The following is an 18,743-nucleotide window of genomic DNA, read 5'->3' as shown; positions in this document are numbered from 1 at the left end:
CAATTTTATGTTATTAAATTTTTATAATGACGATTGAGTTTGGAATCTCTTTCGACATTGAAAAGATAAAAAATACCACAAAACTAAAAATTTGTTGGTTGATATATCTCTATTAATTAATGAAACCCTCTTTATCAACCAAAAAATGGTGAAAATACTACTTAGTCTTCTATCACACTAAAAAATGATGGGCAATAATGTAATTTCACATGTCCAAATTTTACTTTTTTTTATATTGAAGTCTCACCTAAAAGTGATGTTAAAATACCAAATACCTCCAATATTTAAAAAAATAATAATAAAAAAAAACCCAAAAACAAAAATCTCCCACTTCCCCCACCTTTTCTCTCTCTCCCTTTCTCATTTCTAAAAAAATATGTTTATACACACAAAATGTGTAGGCAAATACTAATATAATATGATGAAAACTACTATGGTTAATTAGCCGCCCTAATAAGCAATCTCTAACCTTTCATGCATGTGAAGTGGAGTTTTAATTGTAAATTTACCCGCATTAATATGCCAAAAATGCGTGAACAGTTGACTTAACACAATTTAATCTTGAGTGGAGCAAATAAGAAGGGCAATCAAGGTGGAACACCTCTATGAGCGACTTATGTGAGTGAAACATAGGGGTTCAAATCATTGACTAACACATGATTATAAATTTAATTTTTATTAATTTTATCATCATAAACTTAATTACTATATATATCAAACAATAATTGAAGTCATAAAACGCCACACTCATTTTAAATGCAGAAAATTTTATCTCGACATCTAAGGACATTCCTAAATATGATGTCCTTCTCATAAGTACGACCTCCTCGACTCATTTCAACGTCAGGATTAATATCAATCAGCCGTCGCTATAAAGTAGTTGCAATGTTAAAATGCAATAACAATGTCCATGCAAAATTGGGAGCTGAAGAGTGAGTACCTGGCGTAATTCGTATGGATAGATTTAGAAAAAGAATATTATGATTAGTCATTTTGTATAAAGAAACTCGGATAAAATACAAAAGCTTGCACATTCTATAAAAATAACAGGTTTATAATTTAAGTGGTTATGATTTAGAGTACTGTTCTCTATCATCAATTGATATTATTATTTTGCAAGGCTTTCGATTTCATTAGTGTAAGTCAATGTGCACTCGATAAATGTTATTTTTAGATACGAGGTAACACTCCTCACAAAATAACAGGTTTATAATTTTAGTGGTTAAGACTTAAAAGTATAGTTCTCTGACGTCAATTGACATTACGCATGATGTTCACACATCAACAATCCTTTTTATACTATTTTGCAAGGCTTTCGACTTCTTTAGTGTAGGCGGCAGTTGGTAGATGTTATTTCGATTTCTCCAGTGTAGGTTTTGCTCGCCCACATTAATTCTTGTGCAACCTTATCCCTTTAAAAAATAATAATAATAATTGCCAGTTGTTTGAAAAACCTACCATGGTTTAGTTTGTGCATTTAATTATTTCTTATATAATGAAGGGATTTTTTTTTCTTTTTACATAAGAAATAATAAATGCATAAAATAGCCGTTGTTAGTTTTTAAGTAGGGTTGGCATCTAAAAATAAATAAAAAATCGACTAAACCGCCCAACTTGGTTTGGTTTGTTTGTTTGTTTTTTTTTTTTTTTTTTTTTTTTGTCTTTTAATTATCGTTGGTTTAATTGAATCATACCGACCTTAATCGGTTCCCAAAATTTTTAAGGTGTGACTAACCGAACCAACCCGCGTATATTTTATTTTATTTTTTTAATCATAATTAATACATGTAGTAACATAAATGGTTAGTTATTTATGAGTTACCGTGCTTCCACCACATGAAAATAAAACCTGATTAGTTTAAGAGTCCCTTTGGAGAAGAACAGGGGAACCATTTGGAGAAGGCAACAGCTGCTACTTTGGTGTTCTCTTTTGGCTACTTCATTTGTGCTTTCCTTTGAGCAATCACTCATATTGATGCTACGTTCTGTAGCTTTTGGGAAAGAAACTTGTTATGTATTTTCGTTTTCACACAAATTGAGAATCAATCCAAACCAATATGCCATTGTCAATTAACCAACTTGATTAGTTTTAAACCCAGTTTGGTCAGTTTCGCTTTGCAATTTTAGCCCAACCGACTAGGTTGGTTTGGTTTTGGTTTTGACCCAAAACCGACCCAAACCAACCCACGCCCACCCGTACTTTTAAGCACCACTACACAATTACATAAGGAGAAGACGGGTTGTTAAGGCTACACCAAAGTTCAGGAGGGATGAAAAAATTTTACAATGAACCAATGTATAGGATGCACCTCTGCATTGGACGACTGGATGTGTACTATTAAATTTTGACAATCTCAATCTAGTTGTTAAAACACCGATACATTGTAAGAAAACCTGCCAATTTGATATTTTATTTTCATTAACAATTGTTATTCTTGGTCCTATATTATATTGGGAGGGTTACATGATGTTACAGATAGTACCGTGTTACATGCGCGTACGTATGTCCTCTTCTACAATCGTCCTCCTCCCTCCCCCTATTTCTAGTGTTTTCCCTTCCATCTTGTGGCTTTAACTAGTTGACAACCTGAAAACCACAACCACCACCTCTTTCTTTGGACTCCTTAAAAGCTAAATTCTTCTTTTTTCCAGTTGAAAGGACCAAGGCGTTTTCTCTCTTCCCATTCCAAACAAGGGGTTGAGGCTTTGAAGGCTCCCGCGAAAGAGGACGAGAGTCGAACTCTTGAGTGCGGGTGTGGAGAGTGAATGCGCTCCTCCACGCACCCTCTCTCTCTCACACATGTGATGTTGGTAATCACAAACGAGAAGCCTTGAAAAAGCATAAAAGTTTTGCTTTGGTGTTGGGGAAACAAAGCAAATCAATCTATCTGGCAGGTAAACAAAAAACTCTAACGTATAACTCTCAAAAGCCACGATGTATATTTTTTGCTACGAATAATTGTCCGTACAGAAACGTATCGAACTGCACGTTGTGGTGGTTGTTTTCTGCAATAAAGTCCATATCTTCGGTAGTTTCTGGGGATTTGGGATTGTTTCTGAAGTGGGTTGGTGTCGAAATTATTTTGGAGTTGTCTAATGTGTTCGATTCGTCTTTTGTTGTTTTGTGCGACAGAGGAGGGCAATATAATCTCAAAGCTTCCATAGAGAAGCTGCAGCAGATACAACTCTGGCCGACGAATCAGACAAGTTTTCTGGAGCTGGGGCAGGCGTTGGTGCTCAGTTCTCTGGCCCTCAGCCCTGTTTCGGGTGGCCTCGATTGCCGGTGTGGTGGCTTCCCGTTGATTATGGTTAACCCTTGATCCAACCATCACTCTATGTACAGCTGCAGCGTTCAATCAGACCTTTGGAATTGGAATGTGAGCTCAGTTTTGAAGATAACAGCAGGAAAATCCACATACTGAAATTCGGGTTTCGGTCTATCTTTGAGGATTCGGAGTTTTTCATATCGAAAATGGCAAAATTGAGTTGCTTTTCTGCAATTGTTAGGGGGAAGAAGAAGGTTAAGGTGAGAAAATCTTTTCGGTTTCTTTCTTATAATGTGATGTGTTCGTTTTGTGAATTGTGATGACCGCTGATTTTTCGGTCACTTTTGTTTTCGATTTTAGGGAGATGAATCTACAAGAAGTGGTGAATTGCGCAAGGGAATTGAAACCCTGCACGTCAGGCTTCAACAGCAGCCTGTGAAATCGTTGGAGATTGATGGGAAATTGAAGCCGGAAACTTTAGGAGTCCTAATACCTTATGGTGTTGAGAAGAAGTACTCTTCCCCTCCTAGTGGCAATACAAGGAGCCCGAAAAGTCCTATCGGGGGTGTTGAAGCAGCAGAAGCAGCGGCTTATGAAGGGGAATATGAGCACGAAGAGAGCCCCATAGCCAGGGGAAACTCTTTTAATGATCACTCTGATCTGCAACTAGATGAAGCCATTTCAGGTGAAGTGACTCCATCAAGGAAGTTGGACTTAGCCGAACCTGATTCGAGCGCTCGAGGTGTCGTTAGGGTTCAAAGTGGGCATCTTAGCGATCCCGGGGTTGGTAAGGCGGAGTTTTGGGCATCACCAAAGCTTACCAGATCATGCTCTAATTTGGAGACTCATAAGGAAGTGGTTAAAGAGATGTCCTCTAAGATGCCTGCTTTGAAGTCTCTGTCTTTCGAAGAACTGCAGGAAATGGCTGATTGTGTGAGGAAGGATGTCGATCCAGGCAGCCCTGGTTCTGTGTTAAGCCACTACAGTGCTGATAGAGTGATGCTGAAGAAGCATTCTTCAAGCCAAGTTCTGCCTTCGCGAAGTCGAAAATTGTGGTGGAAGCTGTTCCTTTGGAGCCACAGGAACCTGCACAGAACATGGGATGCCAAACCAAAGACACTTAGTCCCATTTCTGTGAACAAGCAAGGAGGGTACTCTTCAGATACACTCGAACCAAATCGAGCTATGCAGTTGGGCAAGACAGAATCACCACTATCATATACTGGACAATCCTTGGACAGGGGGAAGAACATTGTAGATGACAACAAGAGCTGGGGTGGTTTTCACATTGGTGCGTCGGACTTATGGCCTCAGAACCAGTGGGTTGCTTTCTCGACAGAACCCTCATCATCTTCAAGAGTGCAAGAGTGGATGAAAGATCTCAGAATACAAACCTCCATTGAAAATAATGAAGATGACCACGAGGGAATTGTCTCCCCACAATCACCACCCACTCCTAAGACTCCAAAGTCTCCCATGACTCCTGAGACCGCTAGATCGAAAAGCACCACTTACTTTAGCCGAGGTCTTGAAGAGGATACCTTACATGCTAATACTGTGATACAGTCTCTAAATTCTTCCTCAACAGTGGCTCACATATCTGGTATGGGCATGAAAGCTATCCCCAACATTTCATGCTTCTGCAGTCTTCGGTCCGTCAACTTGTCGAACAATTTCATAGGTATGCTTTGGCAGAAAAGAAATAAACTGTAGGAGTTAATACTTAAAACGTACTGGTTTTTATAGCTAACCAAGTTGCTTGGATACTTGTCCTTCTACTTTTGCAGCAAACATTACTCCAGGGTTGCTGCCGAAGAGCCTTCACGCACTCGACTTGTCCAAAAACAAGCTCAGCAACATTGACGGACTAAGAGACTTAACCCGATTGCGAGTAGTTGATCTCAGTTACAACCGAATTTCTAGAATCGGACGTGGTGAGCTTAAATCCTTCTGATTTTCAACCCTCTAGTTGACATCAGAATACAAACTTTCTCTAGTAAAATGTATCATTCCGGTCACTGACTCGGTGGATTTTCACGATGCCAGGGTTATCAAGCTGTAGTGTATTGAAGGAGCTATATCTTACCGGGAACAAGATCAGTGATGTTGAGGGCCTGCATAGGCTACTGAAGCTAACAGTTCTGGACTTGAGCTTCAACAAGATCACAACAACAAAGGCGCTGGGCCAGCTGGTGGCTAACTACAACTCACTGCAGGCTGTGAATCTATTGGGGAATCCAATCCAGAACAACTTCGGCGATGAGCAACTACGCAAGACAGTTTGCAGTCTCCTCCCAAAGCTAGTGTACCTGAACAAGCAGTCCATCAAGCCACAAAGGGCAAGGGGGGTAGTCACAGACAGTGTTGCCAAAGCTGCACTTGGGAACAAAGGATGGAACCCTAGAAGAAAATCCGGCAAGAAGCTTAGCCAGAGAAGCGCATCGTTTAAAAATACTCATGCCTTGCCATCGAAGAAAAGCTCATCACTTCCTACCCATGGGCACAACACCGGGGCAAGTGTTGTACAGCGAAACCTAAGCAAGACGAAGAGCATGGTCAGAGTGTCATCTGAACTCCCCTCTTCATCGCATTAGAATTTCCAAAGTTAGGGGACTTGCAAATATTTTAACTTAAAATTTCTAGGTGTGTTTTCCCTTGCCTGATGTTTTCGGTGTTTCTTCAAAAGTCTCTCGGGCTACAAAGGATCTGGTGGTTTTCATGTTTCAGTTTTCCGTCGTTAATATATTCAGGCTGCTTTCTTGTCCCAATTTCCGAATCTCGTTTAGCATGCGATCAGATGGTCACAGGCTATATTTGAAACCAACACAGATGCAGCTACCTGAACCTACTGCATGATACATCCAAAACAGCTAAAGAATTTGGAAAATGAATATCCGGTGCTGGATGCCAATCTCTAGTACCTGATAGGCTGGTTGTTTTCGGTAGTTTGTTCATCTTCTGTTGATAACAAATAATATCGACAATGTACCAAGCAGCTCTATCGGATTTAAATGATGCAAGCGAGTTGGAAACATCCCAAGCGGGGTGTTATTCAATTTAAGTAGTTCTATGTTTTCAAAAGAATAAGAAATAAGAGAGAGAAACAGAGCAGGGGTTTGTTATTGGAAAGGTGTCAAATTCCTAATCTCTTATCCATCAGTTGTTCCAAACACCGAAATGGAATTTTTATAACCATTCCGTTCTAGGATAGTCCTGGAAATGAACTGAATTCTTATTCCCACTCTAGCATTCCGAGCAACCAAACGAGGCCGTAAGATATAGGTAACAGTTGAAGAACATTCACAAAGCTTGGCACATTATTGAGAGACAGCTCAGACTAACAGTTTGGAGATGATCATTTAGGCCAGCATTATTTATGTCCCACCAAGGAAAAATAATTGGACCACAATTTGATGTGGAAAGAATTGCAGGAAAACATCATGATCATAATGCTTGCAAACAAAAACAAATCTTCGGTGTAATCTTATGATGTATCAAATCTTTATGTAGGATTTGACTACTCGGTTGAAACAATTCATAAACATGTAATAATTTGACATATCATTGGAGATGCTCGGATAATTCAAACACACAACAATACCCCAATTACCTGAGACTAGCATCCAAGACAAGGCCCTGTTGGCTCTGTTGTTTTCAGTGTCTCTTCAAGGTCTGACGGGATACAAAAACCTGTTGACATGAATATTGTACTTCTTTGGCTTCACTTGGCTATAAGAGATTCCAACTGCCAATCAATGCTACACCTCTCTATGAAGCTCATTTTCACCAATCATACAGTACCCGAAATCTAGTAGCAAAGCAATTACGGTAGAACTTGACGGCTATTGAAGTAAATCCTTGTTCAGTAGTACCCGACTGCCCCAGTTCACATAATTCCCTGTTGAGCTTTTCGTATGATCAATGATCACTTTAACTCTAGGTCCAGTTGATCAACAAGAAATGAAGACTCCTGCTGCAACTCAAAGCTAGGAGGCGTAATTTTCGCACACCTTCATCTCAAAATGCCAAATATGGATTATCATTGATGATACATATATCCAAAAATCCACATAGTGCCCCAAGGTTCATATCATATGATTTCTCTTATGACTTCAAAAACCTAGAAACACAAGACACAGTCATGTCAAGGACCAGCCAAGATAACTATGATGCATCTGAATCGCCGATTTTGTTGTAGCCCCAGGGTTCCTTAAGAATGCTACTCCTCCAGTACATTATACAACATAAAGTTTGGGCCTTTACCCAATTTTCCTTGAAGCTCAAGCAAAGAATGAATTCACTCAAATTTGCCTAAAACCCTCTCATCACCTCCATTGATCAACAAATCCTTGTTCCCTTTCCTTCATATCAGCATACTTGTACAACTTCTCATTGAAAACCACCTGCGGATCTTTCTCAATCAAAACCCTGTCTCGGTCATAAGCATCTTTCAAGAAAACAACCCAGTTCATCTCCGTCCCGGCCAGATAAAACTTTCTGGGCTGCTTCAACAGCATCTGATAAGTATGCTTGCTCAAGCTAAACTCCTCCTTGAACTCCACAACATGGTGTATGGAAGCCCTCTTCTCCAATGTCAAGCTCAAAAACTCATGCAACACTCCCAACCTGTACTTCTCCGCTTCCAGAGTCCAAAGGTCCAATCTTGATCCATCCGAATAAGGCGAAACCAACGGAAGCGAATTCAACATGTTCAATTTCCTCTCATCCTCTATCTCCAGGCCCAAATCCTTCCCATGCTTCACTGGAAACCGAAAAGCCCTCTTCACTCTCTCCTCATCCACCATAAACTCCCTCTCCAATGCGCTCACCGCCATCAACGGATCCCAGTTCACCACTTCAAGCACTCTCTTCCCATCCTCCTCAACCACAATCCTGAAAAAATTAGGGTATTTCGAAACCCTGTCCCTAAAATCTTCAGGAATTCCGAAAATCGACCTGCAATGGTAGATTTTACTCAAAGGGATACGCTTGTTGGTGGATATCATGAGCAATTTACGAACCTTGTTGACTCGGTCCGATTCCATTGAGTCCATTATGACTCGCTCCTCTTCGAGCAGAGCTTCCATGAGGTCGGTGAATCCGATCCACATTTTGTTCTCATCGTGGCGGTAGGTTTGGAAGATGAGGGGGTGGCGCTGGAGGGATCGGGCGACTTTTCGGCCGCGAGGGAAGCCGAGTTCGCGGTAGAGCTTGCCGGCATCATCGAGGCGGAGGACGCGGTGGGGCTGCTTGGAGAGGAAGTCTTTCGATTTGGTGAGGAATCGGAAGTAAGCGTCGCGCTCGACAATGTGTTCGAAGTGGGGGATGAGGTTGGGCTGAGTCTGGACGAGCTTGGTTCGGGGGCTTTCGTCCTTCTTGCGCTTTTTTCTGAATTTTTTTGGGGTTTTGGTGATGAGAAAGGAGGTGGAGAACGGTGAGGTTTGACGGAGGAGGAGAGGGAGGAGGGAGGGCGGCGAGTGGTTAGTGTTTGGGAGGGGAGGTGAGGGTTTAGGGTTTAGGGTTTTGGAAATGAGGAGGCGCCAAAACGCCATGGATGCTTTACCAGCTCAACTGAGAATCCGAGACTTAAATCTTGTGGGCAAAATGCAAATTAGCAACTCCATTGGTTTTCCTAAACCTTCCCTAAAATTTAGAATTTAAATAAACTTAAGAAACTTCAATATCGATTCCTCCATAATCCATATTCAACGTAGTTTGAATCTAATGAGTTATTTGATTCAATTCATCACCAAACGAGGCCAATAGGTATAACTTAACTCCAAATTTGAAATCTCTCTATTATTTTAAGCAAATTAGATTGTATAGATAGAACTCCCAAAATCAAATTGCATTGTTCTTTACCCAGTTTTCAATGGAAAATAAGGACGAGATTTATTTCAGGAAGGTGGTCATGATCTTCGCAGAAATTATAGTAAAAATAAACAATATGGGGTCTTTTAAGTTTTGACACTTGATTGAGAAATATATAGATCTCAAAGTTTTTCGATCAGATATTTGAATTTGAGACTTCTTCCAATATCAGAAAAGAAAGACGCCACTAAATGAAGAACTAATGCCATTTGCCACTTCTCAGAGATCAAACACGAAATGTGATTGTATCAAACACATGTAAATAATGTAGCCAGATTCGTGATTTGTAAGCTTTGGAATGTAATTAAATCAACCATTGAGGCTGAGGATGCTTGACCTAAATGCGTTGACAAGCATGTTTTATACACTAACAAACTGACTGCATTTGTTTATGCTGTGATGATCTTCACAATCTTAATCATGTGGTTCTGTATAGTAACAACGAGAAATTACATGGAAGATTAAAAATATAATCTGCACTCCTCTCTCTCTCTCTCTCTAACTTTGCTCCGGACCTCAATACCATAAATAATTACATTACCCTATGTCCTATGGCGGCCTTACGACCGGCTCCATAGGCGTCGTATTGTTTCTTTGGTTTCGTCTGTCCTAAAATCTTGGTTCCCTCTCCTTTCAATGGCAGAGCTTTATGATGATTGAGTAAAATAAGTAAATGAATATGAATCGAGTGATATTACCACCGTGTATCTCAGGCTCCCCTTTGGAAACTGCTTTATTAGTTTGCTTGCTTCTTGAAGAAAGGCTTTTGGCAGATGAGGAGCTTTTCACCGCTGTTGCTTTCGATTTCCACCACGCGTGCCTCCCATTTCAGCCCTGTCGTGAGAGCTCTTGCTGATTCGATGAGAGCAGCTTTGTCGTGGAATATCACCCAACCCTGTAAACAATCACTAATATCAGAAGAGTTCAAAATACAAACATAATGAAGCAAACAAAAAGCCGTCCTATATAGCAACTGTAAGTGGTCTATTGTGTTTTGGTGGAACTCGAGTTAGCTTTGTTGTTAATTTCTATAAACCTTGACGGTATAAGAAACTGTACAAAACAAGACAAAATTGTGTATGCCAGTTCCATCCTTACATGTAAACAGATATATACACATCTATAAGAACTGATGTGCGACTGTCCTAGAAAATCTTAAAAGTTATTCCATTCTTTAGGTTAAAGGCAAACTACCCGTACGGAAAATAAACCATGCATGATTAGAAGACGCACAAAACCAACAGCCATTATTTTTTTGCAAGAGATAAAACCAACCACCATTATCGGTACCACCAAACCAAATAAAACTTTCATTGTTAATCTGAAGTATTATAGCTCCACAGATCCATATATGCAGTTTCTCTTTTGGATGTAACGAATCACCCACAAAACTTACATCTTGTTTAAATTGTAAACCTATGAATAATATGACTGACAAACTTTGCATAGCAATGAATTCAATCTCGAGTGCGAAAAGCCATAGGGAATTGTTATTGGCAATCCAAAAAATTCTCATTGTGCACTCCAAACTATCTATCTTTAGAAAGAAATATACACATGTGAGGAGAGCATAAGGAGATTTTTGGAGCGCCAACAACAGTTCCGAAATTATATGCTCTCTAATCTTGCATGATAATCAACATCCAGAAATGATGGTGCATGTGACATGTCTGACTAGTTCTTCTGCCTCACCAAAACTATTACGGAATATAAGGACTGGTCAAATAACCGTAGTAGATGAAATGTGATGAGAATTATTAAATATGGGTACCTCTGGACGAAGTAATCGATCAATCTCTGTGAATAGATCAAGAATGGTACATCTGCGCTGATGATCACTTTCAAGGGAAAGAAGTCCTGCTGCATGCACCATATCATAAGTTCTTGGGTATGTTGGAAAGGGTTCACACCTGGAAACAGATAAAAATTCTTGTTAAAACAAAAACCTACAAAGGAACAACGATGTAGCATTTACAACAAGTACAAATGATGATATGAGTCCAGCTTCCAGACTCCAGAACATGATGTAAAACATGCTGGAGGCAAATCAACTTTTCAACCATTCAAATACCATGATAATACCACTTTTATGTCAAATTCAATCCACTGGGCTCAGTAATTCAACAGTTACAAATGTCCTCTCACAAACCAATAGTATGATGACATCCCTCAGTATGCACTGCTTTTTTTTTTTTTCCAGATAACTCCGAAGTTACAAAAGTATTTTAATGCTGAATTATTTCCCCCATCAAGAATTTACCCATCAAACCTGTGTAAAGTCAGCATAATACAAAGCGCTAGAAGTCTTTTTTATGAAAGAAAATTCCTGTTTGGTTTTACGCCACTGATTAACAAAAAGGAAGGATCACTAAGCTGCCTACTAAACATCCAGTACAGAAAAATCCCTGGTAAGTAATCTATGTTATATCCTATCCATGTGATAGTAAACTGGAGGGCTCCAAGTTAAACATCATGCTTAAGAGTAATTGTGAGGAAATTTGGTCTTTTGCAACAAGACTTCAGATCGCAAGCAATTCTATCTAAGCCGAGATGTGGTCTTTTGCAGATGAAATTTGGTTAAGAGGTTCCAAGTTAAACATCAAGCTTAAGAGTAATTGTGAGGAAAAAGATGTGAGAAAAAAAAAATAAAAGTAGCTTTACCAATCATGCAGAACACCAACAAAACCCCTGTCTAAGATCAAGGGCAGATAATTGGGTCCATTTGTTGGGACCACATTCATGACCCATGCGGACTTTCCAGCTTCCAATAATGCAGAATTAAAACCACCAAAATGAGCATTCATGTCTAGTACGTTTCTAAGCATATTATAGGGCGGTGAAGGATCTTCATCACCAGGTCTCTTTGGATGATCTGAGAATATCAATGGTGACAGAAGAGACCAATAATTCCGTACTGCCATTTTCCACGTCTCAGCATCCTCAGTGAGTTCTTCTGGATGTAATCCTGCATGAAAATTTCAATACACATGAATTATATGATTTTCACGAAAACAAATTAGCAGACAATAGACTAGTTAGTGGCTGAGCAATGCATTTGTTTTCTCTACAAAATAGGCTATATCAAGAACATAACAAGTACCATATATGGCAAGTTCACTCTTGTTCGGATTAGCCCTAGAAGGCCAGGTTTTCCTCTCTTCAATAGGAATCCATCTGCGGCTTTGAGTTCCACTAATACAGGCTTGGAGTGGTCGATAATATGGAGATTCAACATCATGACCTTTGCTGCATATAGAGGGACCTGAACCTGGTTTCCTGAAGAAATAAGTAGATTGTACTACATATCAGTTTTGGCTCTTATTCTTGCGCACTAAAAGACCAAACACTTATGATCCCACATTCAAAAGAAAATCCATGTTAGTTTCCTTACCGTGAACTATAACAATTCCTTTTACTAGTCTTTTTCCATACAACTGTTTCATCTTGCTGCGATAACATCTCCCAGCATAGATTTTCTGCAAAATCACGTACAAGGTTCCACCTTTTCTGATTCACTTTGTTACGACGAAATGTCTCGGCATTGGTAATAGGTGATGTCCAGACAAAGTATCCACCAGGTTTCAAAACTCTATCAACCTCAATCAAGAGGATCCCATCTGTAGCACATAACATAATTGTACATATGATTAATATACGGTAAACATGTACCCATCCAGATCAAGAAATTCAGAGTGAATACCAAGGTGCTCAAACTCACAGTCCAGATTCTGAGATTATACAAGCAAAGGTTTGGGCATCACATCAACTTGTTTTTACTGAAGACTTTTCTCCTATTAGTATATTAATGGTTGAATGTGATGTTTTCAGCAATCCCACTTCTCAACAAAATTGCAAATCCAAAAACTTTATGTCTAATTATATTTCTGAAAACTCTTTAATACAGAAAGAATTCTATTACAGAAAACAAGAACATAATGTAGACTGAACATTTAAAATATATGCACTTCATGGAGTACAATTAGAAGCAGTAGGTTATTAGTGTTGGTTAAAAGGTATGGTGTATGCAGGCACAGAAAGAAAACACTTGTTAAAGAGGAGGAGCATTACCTTGTTGGTCCCAATCAATGCCACACCATGCACAATGCAACATATCAAAAGAGAGAGATGGATAAGGCAACTGTTTCAAAATAAAAGAACCAATCATTGCAGGAAGACCCCTTTCAAGAGTCAGCTGAACTTGGCTTCCTGAAGCCTCATAGTTTGCAATGCACATAGTTAGGATCTGACTGGAAAAGAGATGTGCTCCGAAACTACCATAACCACATCCTATATCCAAGATGGTTCTCACCTGCAGAATTAATGTTGACAGTTTCATTCACCAATTCAAACATAAAAGCAGAGATTTAAATTCAGTGCAACCACCACACATCTTGACAATATGTACATAGACACAAGCGTCTACATACCATAAGTCCATAAGGCACATAACTGTGTTGCAGTGCATCCCAGAGAAAATACACTACAAGTGATCATAATATAACAACAGCATGCTCTATTTGTCTTTGACATAATCAGATCCATATATAAGATTTTCTGTAACGATCAATCATGAATCAGAAACCAATGGATATGACATGTACCCTTCTAGGTGGTACGTATGGGTTCATATGAACACGTATAATGGAACCAAAGCTAAAAAAGCAACTTGGTAGGATACCCTAAGGAGTTATAAAGTATTTGCAGTCTCTTTTGGAGTTAGCAATGTTAAACGTAAACACGCTTAAAACAGTTTGAACTGGTTATTACCTGAGCTGCAATTTTCATGCCAATGGTGATGTTTGATGTATTAACCCACATGTAAATTCCAACTACCACATAAAAAAAGGATGCTGAATCATTTCGTAAACTGAATATTCTGGACCAGGGGTTAGGCTAGGACCCCTTCTTGTTCAATATGATTAACATCATTAAAATAAAGATGTTAACCACTTGGCCTAAATTCTACATAATATTCCTAACCCCTTCTTGTTTAAGATGATTATGTGCATTAAAATAAAGATGTTAACTGGCTTAACTAAACTTCTACCTAAATATAAGTGAAATAAACTACACGAAAGGAATCAATCAAGAGAAAGGAACAGGATAACAAATGATTCCATTGTTATGTGGGGTCAGTTCCAACAACTAATACACAAAAATTCCAATCCACTTACCCCAGCTTGTATGAAACTGGATTCATTTCTCAGTCCTATCATTTCTGCAATTTGGTGTGAGTAGTCTTCAACACCATCAAACATCAAGGAGGCTGAACGGAATGAAATTTGCTCTTCTTCCAACATCATCATCCTGTAAGCATATGGAAACTCAAAATTAATGCAAGACCAGGACAGGTTAATAGAATTAGAGCAAAGTTCGCTTACAAGACAATTCCCAGCTCACCTCTTCGTCAAGCTTCCAGAAGAAAGTACCTCCTGCGCTGTTATTTTCACATTCCCCACCCAGATGACATCTCTACCAGTAGGCCACCTAAGAGGAATCTTATAATTCACAGGTGGAAGAACTAAACAATTTTGCCTCATCCCATTCTCACAATGCCGGTCATACTCGTTGCCATCAGCAAGACCTAAGGCAAGATTCTCCGAAACATTGAAGCATGGAACATTATTTTCGTTCTCCTGAGGACAAAACTCCAAGTCTCTCAACCTTGAAGAACCAAGAGAAAGCTCTCCGATATGCCACAGGTCAGAAACAAGTTGCTGTTGGAGTCGCCGGTATCCATGGTATATGTGACCTCTTGAAGTTGTTGAGATGGAGAGTGTCCACCAAAAGGATCCGGAAAGAGCTAGAATAACAATCAAAACTAAACTTAACTTCAACAGTAGCAGTGCTAACTTGTGCCGACTTCTGGGAGTACCAGCCATGAAGGGATCAGATGTAAAGCCATTTTCGGTATTTCCATGTTTGGAAGGAGAATTGTCCGGAAAAAGTACTCGAATGGGAAATTTAAATGCAAAACTATTGTTATCCGAAGAAGCTCTTCTGTCCAAATCTTCTTTATCTGTTTTATCTTTCATTTGGGAGTCAAAAAAATCTTTGCTACTGCCAGACATCCGCGGCCCAGACGGACCTCGATGCAGAGGTCTAACCATTCTTTGATTTCAATCGATGCAGACCGCGGAACAAGAGTCTGTTAAAAGAATAGATAAAATTAAAAATCATACACAACCAAAAGACATCCAGGAAAGCTCAAACAAGAGAAAAACAAGCTGAAAGGTGAAAAAAAAAGACAGAAACCCACAAATTTTCTTCACTTAAATCCTAAGAAAATTGCATAATTCATCATTCAAAAAAGCTTTATTTTTCTGGTGAGGTCATAACTTCATCAAATAAGCTTAAAAAAAAAAAGGAATGAATCAAAAGTATTCCCTGAGAAGTATGATCATTCCCAGTATGATCATTCCCTCACTAGATCCATTAACCAAGCTGCAAGACAGACCCCGTAAACGCTTCGATAGATTAAAGAGAAAAGGAAATCACTTTAACCAAGAATCAACTGGGAAGAACAAACCCAGAAAAAAAAAAAAAAAGGAAGACAGAACAATTAAGATTTGCAGAAATTAAGAGACAGAAAGCAGATGCATTTACATATAAACTAAAGATTTGGATCACTTCCCACACCCAAAAAAACCAAAAAATTAAATCACTTTCAAGTACCCAAATGAACTAATAACAAAAGGGCACGCATATTTATACTAAAATTTCAGTGTGTAAAAAAAAAGACCCAGAAGGACAAAGCGAGCAAAACCCATTTGAGATCAATCCACCGATAGCAAAAACAGTGGTTACCCATTGTGCAGAAGGAGCCAAATGTAGCAGAAGTGAGAGAAGTAGTTGCAGAAAAAACAGTACCTTTTTAATTAGGGAAAGAGAAGAGGGCAATGGATAAAGAGAAAGAAACAGAAAAGAAGAGCCAATAAATTGTTGGAAGGAAATCAGTATGAGTCCATGGACTCGCTCGGTCTGTTTATTGCCACAAACACTTGTGCTGCTCTGACTCCGATTTCATCCCTCACTTGGGTCGATCTCTCCCTCTTCCGCTCAAATGCTTAGCTGACAGAAAAAGAGGAGAGTAGAGAGAGAGTAGAGAGAGAGGGAGGGAGAGGATTTTATACCGATCCAATCACGACAGAGCTCGTGAAAACTGAATACTATGTAACATGAAAGAGAAAATACAGAACTATAGAGAGAGTATAAATATATATATAAATATTGATTGTATATTGTTAAGAAATTGTTTTAATATATGCAGAAAGAACACGCTATGTGTTACCATGCAGGAGAGGAAGTGCACCGCTGCTGTAAATTCTTAATTCACACTTTTTCGGAATCACAAATGTGATATCAAATGCCCCAAATTCTTCCCAATTTGGCATTCAAATTATTTTGGTCGCCAGTAGAGCCACATGGTCTTCCACGAAAGAGACCTCCTTCCGACTAGTTTTGATCTAATATGAGTTGGTATCACTACTCACACTCACTATTCTTTATCTCACGACTATAGAGGTGTTTGGTGAATTTGGTATTCCGAAATTTCAAGGTTTTTTATTTTTATTTTTGTACAAGTGAAATTTCGAGAAAGAAAATTCGTTATAAGATTTCAAAAACCTTGTGAATGTTGTTAATTACTTATTAAGCATACCCCCTAATGAGTTTTTAGTATATAATATCCACTCAATTAACTATATTTATGTCATTTGAACTTTTTGACAAGATAGTCATTTGTTTTCTTAAATAGACGGTCTTCTTTTGCCGTCACAAAGAATGTCTCGTTGCTTTATTATCACCTTATAACAACTTTAATGTAAAGATGTGAAATTGAGGATATAAACAGACATTTTACAACTCCAGTGACATCTTTATTAGAATATTTCAAGAAGTAAAATTGGTTTGCTGTGACTGTGAAAATGTAATGTTAAAGTATATTTTCATTTTGAAAAGCAAAAATTCATGTCTACTATACAATTTAAAATTTGGCTACAATACTTACATGTATTTAGTATATTTAACTTCATTTAATATAGTAAAAGAACAATTTAAAACAGAATCATGTTTGAGTTAACTTTTAAATCGTTGAACCATTTTTAAATATAATTTTACATTCTGAATCTTGGTAAAAACCTGTTATTTTAAACCAAAAACTCGTATTTTGTGTAATATTAAGGAATGAATCTCTAAACCTATAAAAAAAAACTAGATTTAATCCTTAAATAAGATGAAATTTAGATTAATTCTCCATACAAGATAAAAATTTGAGTTTAGTCCATTGGTTCTATTTAAATGCCAACATTAATAATTCATGTGATTTTTATTTTTGGTAATTTCATGATTTTTCTTTTTCTAAGTTTATACTAATTCATTATAATATTTTAGTACAGATATTTAAGTATTAATTCATTATAAATATATTTTGATGCAAATATTTAGGTACTCAAATTCATTATAATACAGTTAGGTACAAACATTTCGATTCATTATATTATAATTCTGTACAAATATTAAGGTACAGAGATTTTGGTACAAACATAGTTCGGTACAAACATGGAGGTACACTAATTCATTATAATATATTTTGGTATACAGATTTCGGTATAAAAAGTTAATTTAACATATTTCGATATAGTCATTTTCGTACACTTATATGTTTACATATTTTTTTTTTCTTATGTGTCACTAATGTCTTTCAATGTTTTATCATTTAAGTTTATTTATAATTAGAAGAACTAAAATGTGCATATTACTAGAATCAAAACTTTTATAATGTGGAGATATTAAATAAAAATACACATTAAATAAAAAATAAAAAAAAGAATATGAATTTTAATAGAAATACACTTCAAGGGATTAAAATCAATATGTAATCTAACAAGTTTTTCTTTTTTTTTTCTTTTTTTTTTAATTTCAATTTTTTTTTAAGGACTAATGTTCAAAAACTCTTACAAAAATTCTCTCCCCTATATTACTTTAACCCTTATCTACAATAAGGGGTGGGAGAGTAAGCTAAACCTCACAATGAGCTAGCAATAATATGGTTTAACTTAGCCTTTGTTGAAAATTGAACTTAAAATCTCTCACTTATAAGTTATAAGTGAAGAAGAATATCACTACATCGTAATTCTAAATCCTCTTTTACTTGGAAACTAAAACCTTTTTTCTTTTTCTTTATAACAAGAAAAATTCTCTTTAAAGGTATGAGAGAATGGGCTTTCTGGGATGAGCCCCACTCAATCTTCCAAAGAATTAAATTTAAACCTATGATTGAAAAAAGCAACTGGGGAATTTAGTTGCTGACTTCCTTTGTGTCTGTGTGTCTATCTATGTGCAAAGGTAGATCTGAGGAGGAGACATTGTTTTTATGGATCTACCAAAATATAAACTTTGACTTGCGGCTTATTTGCCGGACACTTAGGCTTGGTTACCCATTCTATATTTTTGTACTAAACAATCTTATAATTTACCCTCCCCACTCTGCACTTGCATCACTTCTCACTCCCTCCCACTCCGCTTTAACAATTCAAAACCAAAGAAATACTTCAATAGCACGCTTTAAAAAGGCAGACAATTCAAAACCAAAGAAATACTTCAATA

The 18,743-nt window shown here is 37.7% G+C and overlaps 3 protein-coding genes across 5 annotated transcripts; 1 reads left to right on the top strand and 2 right to left on the bottom strand.

The window, feature by feature from the left end:
• The first annotated feature begins 2,396 nt into the window (after positions 1–2,396).
• On the top strand, positions 2,397–6,034 carry LOC137718794 (uncharacterized). Of its 2 annotated transcripts, none has more exons than XM_068458329.2 (5): positions 2,397–2,895; positions 3,134–3,526; positions 3,627–4,947; positions 5,054–5,200; positions 5,313–6,034. In XM_068458329.2, the coding sequence occupies exons 2-5, from the start codon at positions 3,473–3,475 to the stop codon at positions 5,858–5,860; spliced, it is 2,070 nt and encodes a 689-aa protein (XP_068314430.2). In that variant the 5' UTR covers positions 2,397–2,895; positions 3,134–3,472; the 3' UTR covers positions 5,861–6,034. The 2 variants fall into 2 exon arrangements, with proteins under 2 accessions (XP_068314430.2, XP_088554935.1); XM_088698809.1 differs by having other exon boundaries at positions 2,861–3,029.
• A 602-nt stretch (positions 6,035–6,636) lies between these two features.
• Positions 6,637–9,011, bottom strand: LOC137718795 (protein WHAT'S THIS FACTOR 1 homolog, chloroplastic-like). Its single transcript, XM_068458330.2, has one exon. The coding sequence runs from the start codon at positions 8,816–8,818 to the stop codon at positions 7,592–7,594; it is 1,227 nt and encodes a 408-aa protein (XP_068314431.2). The 5' UTR covers positions 8,819–9,011; the 3' UTR covers positions 6,637–7,591.
• Positions 9,012–9,469: 458 nt separating this feature from the next.
• On the bottom strand, positions 9,470–16,630 carry LOC137718793 (putative pectin methyltransferase QUA2). 2 transcript variants are annotated; one of them, XM_088698810.1, is made up of 9 exons: positions 16,429–16,630; positions 14,538–15,285; positions 14,312–14,444; positions 13,206–13,446; positions 12,529–12,754; positions 12,238–12,413; positions 11,799–12,102; positions 10,909–11,047; positions 9,470–10,032 (listed from the first exon to the last, which is right to left on the bottom strand). In XM_088698810.1, the coding sequence occupies exons 2-9, from the start codon at positions 15,245–15,247 to the stop codon at positions 9,874–9,876; spliced, it is 2,088 nt and encodes a 695-aa protein (XP_088554936.1). In that variant the 5' UTR covers positions 15,248–15,285; positions 16,429–16,630; the 3' UTR covers positions 9,470–9,873. The 2 variants fall into 2 exon arrangements, with proteins under 2 accessions (XP_088554936.1, XP_068314429.2); XM_068458328.2 differs by lacking the exon at positions 16,429–16,630 and adding an exon at positions 16,008–16,375.
• Between the last annotated feature and the right edge of the window lie 2,113 nt (positions 16,631–18,743).

Source organism: Pyrus communis, chromosome 8 (assembly GCF_041283825.1).
Source record: "Pyrus communis isolate YQ-2024b chromosome 8, ASM4128382v1, whole genome shotgun sequence".
Taxonomy (NCBI): Eukaryota; Viridiplantae; Streptophyta; class Magnoliopsida; order Rosales; family Rosaceae; genus Pyrus; species Pyrus communis.
Note: the sequence above shows the minus strand (reverse complement) of the source record. Positions and strands in the feature narration are given on the sequence as shown.